Source organism: Etheostoma spectabile, chromosome 24 (assembly GCF_008692095.1).
Source record: "Etheostoma spectabile isolate EspeVRDwgs_2016 chromosome 24, UIUC_Espe_1.0, whole genome shotgun sequence".
NCBI classification, from domain to species: domain Eukaryota; kingdom Metazoa; phylum Chordata; class Actinopteri; order Perciformes; family Percidae; genus Etheostoma; species Etheostoma spectabile.
Window position 1 is genome coordinate 2,329,186 of NC_045756.1, and position 4,563 is coordinate 2,333,748.

At 39.3% G+C, this 4,563-nt stretch overlaps 1 protein-coding gene across 18 annotated transcripts in view; it reads left to right on the top strand.

The window, feature by feature from the left end:
- dock9b (dedicator of cytokinesis 9b) overlaps positions 1 to 4,563 on the top strand; it is a 49,912-nt gene that overhangs the window by 17,166 nt on the left and 28,183 nt on the right. For all 18 annotated transcript variants that reach the window (XM_032506431.1, XM_032506423.1, XM_032506426.1 and 15 more), the window contains exon 3: positions 4,114 to 4,203. In XM_032506431.1, the coding sequence (XP_032362322.1) occupies positions 4,114 to 4,203 (90 nt within the window). The remainder of the gene's footprint in view (positions 1 to 4,113; positions 4,204 to 4,563) is intronic.

Below are 4,563 nucleotides of genomic sequence, written 5' to 3' on the forward strand. Positions count from 1 at the left end.
AACAAGAATGTTTTATTCATAAAAAGCTCCATTGTTGTCAAAAAATATTAAAAACATCAATGAGCCACACTGTTGCACTGGGTGACATGTTACTTGACTACCATGAACACAGACACTGTAATTTATTTTGACTCATCCCACATATACCTTCCCGCTGCCCCAAATACTCACTAGAGTGGATTAATCCACTGCTGAAAAAAATACCCAACAATGAAAGTCAGTTTCATTGTATTTATATTGTCAAATCATAACAGAAGTTTTCTGTGAGGAAAATGGTGAGGAAAAACTTCCTTTTAACAGGCAGACACTGGGCGGCCTTTTTCCTTTGGCAAATACACTATTTTCTCCTGTTTGAGTAACTTTTGCTAAAACCTAAAGTGGCCATCTGTTTTATGAGATTAATAAGCTTTTTATAAAGATTAAACTATGTATTTGTGACCAGTTTTCAAAGATCCTCCCAAATTCTCTGTCCAATTTGTCCAACAATACTTATAATAGTTAAATTAAGGCAACAAAACGAGATACTTGAATCCATACACTTGTGGAGTTTAGAACATTAACAGAGTATATATTGGGAAATCTTCCACATACATTCTGCTTCTGGACTATTTCACAATCAGTAAGTGGTTTTCATTAGAAGGCAGCAGAGCACAGCCATTGCTAACTGCCTGCCCCTCTGTGTGTGTGTGTGTGTGTGTGTGTGTGTGTGTGTGTGTGTGTGTGTGTGTGTGTGTGTGTGTGTGTGTGTGTGTGTGTGTGTGTGTGTGTGTGTGTGTGTGTGTGTGTGTGTGTGTGTGTGTGTGTGTGTGTGTGTGTGTGTGTGTGTGTGTGTGTTTATGGTCCGACCCAGTCTGTCCATCTGTCTAACCTGCCATATGTTTTACATCACTGGGCTTAGAGAGGAGAAGGCGGGAGCTAGCCAGACATTAGGGTCTAGCATGTACATGTGCTACACACACACACACACACACATATATATATATATATGGATACACAGTTGCAAACAGTAACTGGGTGGACAAGAGAGTGCCCTGATGTGGAAGGAGGTAAAGTGTTGAGTTATGCAGTAGATCAACCAGACCGTCTCCCCAAAAAACAGCCGCATTTGTTGTCTGAACAAACAGCTTATTACAACCTGTATTGTTTATTGTTAGGTGATGGTAGACTTTTATCCAGGAGACCCTTGTTTGTGTCTTGCATGGAATGAAAAGCCAACATCAACTTTTCTTAAATTGCGTACGTAGGTTAATTTACGTAATGTTAATTAATGTCACATACTCAATATACTTAACTTTGCAAATGTAGCTTAAGTTACAAAACAAACTTATTTTAACCCAAACCACAATCTTTTTTCCAAACCTAACCAAGTTCTTTTGTTGTCTAAACCTAACCAAAACTGCAACCCTTTTACAATGTTATTCACGTCTTCAAAACTGTGACCGTTTCAACGTGCATCTGTCGCTGTTACTCTCCAATTGTCATATATGCCATTTTGGAAATCATTGGCAAACAACATTTTCAGTCATTTAGTCATTTAGATATGAGGACGTGTTGGGATCAACTTCCCCTACATGTGTACTCATGTAGAACAGGAAGGATCCTTGGATGGATATTGGACAGAATGTGGTCAATAATTGAAGATTTAAATTCATAACGGAGTATAGTGGTCAAGTAAGACTGACATTTCTCTTTTTGTTGTCCAGAGTCTTCCGAGGTTTGGTCTGCCACATATGTACAGATAAAACACACTACAGTCACTTCCATCTTTCAAACTAGAAAGAGGTCCTCAGAACACTCACTTCTCCCCCCCGTGTCCAAGCACTTTGCCCAGATATCCATGCTAGAGAATTTAATTCCTGCCTGGCATCAGCCTATCTGCCCTGCACGCTCCCCAGGCCCAGTGCAAGCCATCAAAGCCCTGCTTTAATGACTGTGAAACAAATGCTTTTAATTGGCAGCCAGCAGTTCTTGCTAACAGGTGATTGACAGGGGTGTCCTTTGGTCAAAGTCTCCTGTGAGTGACTGGTCGAACAGGCAGGCTGTGTTTGTGTTGAATCATTCGTTTTTATACTGTGATATACTGCATTATGCTAATTGGTCATTCACCCAAAAATTAATATTCAGCCATTATCTACTCGCCTTTTAAATTTTATAATAACCAAGCACAGGCCCCTTAGCCTTCACTCACCCTGCTGACACTATTGAATTTAAAACAAAAGTTGGTCATTTTGGGAAATATTCCCTTTCTTGCCTAGAGTTTAATGCTGGCTCCTGCTTCATATTTATCAGGTAGACATGAGAGTGGTATTGATTGTATCATCTTTCTCACAGGAAGAAATCAAATAAAAGCATTTTCTGAATTTCCTTAACAAGGTCCTTTAAAAAAAAAAGTCTGTCTTATAGCTTATATATAGTCTTTTAGCTTTTGTAGGCGAACCCCTGCATTGCCAGCATGAAGGACCAATATTTTCTTCACTGCAAATGCTTTAACATAACTGGACTGAATAAACTAAGCTCAGTTTGGGCTTCTGACAAGTCTTTGATAGCTATTGCAAGAGTGAACTGGAGAAATGAGGGCAGTCTCAATAACTGTACATGCTTGCCAGTGTAAGAATATGAGTTTTATGACAAAATTAGGTCATTGTGCCACTGTTTCCTACTCATCTTTACGGGTTGAGTAGAAAAGCAGAACACTAAGTGGGAGCACAGCCCGAGGCGCCTTTTGCTCCTCAGCTATGGATCTTTGCTCTCCTTTCTCTGGCTGTATCTGTTTAGCAGGATGAAGAATTGGACTGGAATAATAAAGGCTGCAGAACATTCTTTGCAGTACTATTTTTTTTCTCTTTTTTTCTTATAGCAACTCAAAAGAACAAAAGTACCATCTACTATTATCTTTTTAACTTTGTTTGAAAGAATAGCTCATGATTGAGGATCAATAATATGATTTATTACCCTTAAATCTGAAAATGAGTGGAGTTGCAAAACCTGCATGCTCTGCTTAGAAAGCTAACTTCCTAGCTTCATAGTTATGAGACAGATATGAGAGGGGTACAGCTATGAGAGCGGGAATGATACACATATAATGCATTTCTTGGCAAGAATGCAAAGAGGCAGATTTCCCAAAATGTCAAATGGTTTTTCTAAATGAGACAATCTAATATAATTTGATTATCTGAATGAATGAGAAGGAATCAGAGAGGCAGTGTGTGGAGGAGGGAGACAGGTGTGGTGTGTTAACTGCCACAGCTGATTCTTGTTGGTCTAATTACATTGTCCCTACATGTTTAGTAGTATGTTGGATCTTCAGATGACTGGTGCACAACACCGGTTGAATTAAAGAAGTTGCAATGGGATTAAATATTAACTGACCAGTCATTTAACTACAGTAGTTAATACCAATAAGAGGCAGTAATGCAACATATGGGATGCCAACTGCTGTAAAACCCTTAAGAAGAAGAAGAAGACATTCACACACCACGGACAAAAGGAAGTTGCGCTGTGAGATATTGTTTAGTTGAACTGCGTAATGTGCAACTGGACTGTGCGTGCGAGAGAAGTAGTGCAACCGGAGACATACAGTCAGAAAGTGTGTGAATGTATTAAAGCTGAGCCTTTGTCCCGATTCGATTCTTTAACCATACATGGGTACATGGAATTAAACAAAAGTTGAATAATACACTTCCAGAGACAATATATTATTAGACATGTTTAAAAACTAATTGTTTTCCAACAAAGAATTTCATTTGTAAAGAAATGCATGCCTTTTTAGTTATTCTGCATTTTCTGCTTTCACTCTGTTTTTGCTGGAAACTGATATGTTTCTGTTGGTGGCTACCTATAAACTTTAAATAATAGGGTGAATCATTGGTAAAACAGTATATAAAATAAGTAAGTTAGTGAAAGTAAATAAATACAGAGGGAGGGAATCTAGGGGAAATAATCAATTTTAAAATTTATGTTGGAAATGTGTGAGTAGTTGTAAAATGAAGCAGGAAAGAGTTGACCATGTGAGTGAATTTGCTCTGTTGTATAAAAATACCAGCAGGATGGATCTGCTGTGCCAGTCTCTTCTATCAGTATGTTTTCATGCCTGCTTTCCCTTTCTCCCCTCAGATCTCCTGCCTGAGGCGCCAGGGCAGGACTCTGTTCTCCACCGTGCCAGAGACCGCAGAGAAAGAAGCTCAGTCGCTGTTTGTCCAAGAGGTAAAACTAATACATACCTGGACATAAGCCTTCTTTGTTCATTCTTTATTCCTTGGTCTTGGCCAAAGCCTCAACCTCTCTGCCCTCACCAAAGCCCTTGTCTATCCTTTTATTTGGAGCACAGCCATCTTTTCTCCAATTCCTCCCAAACACAGGTGCTTCCACCTGTCTAGTTTCAACTGGCTCCAGCACCCTAAAGACCCATCAGAAACTGGAGCTCTTCAGACATGTATCTAGACAACCGTTCACCCTGAATTGTGTATGGATGAAGCAGAGCTGATTACATTTCAAAGGATGCTAGTGTAAAAGAAAAGTGTTTGTTGACTGCTCCCGTGATTTACAGACGAGGGAAAACTGATA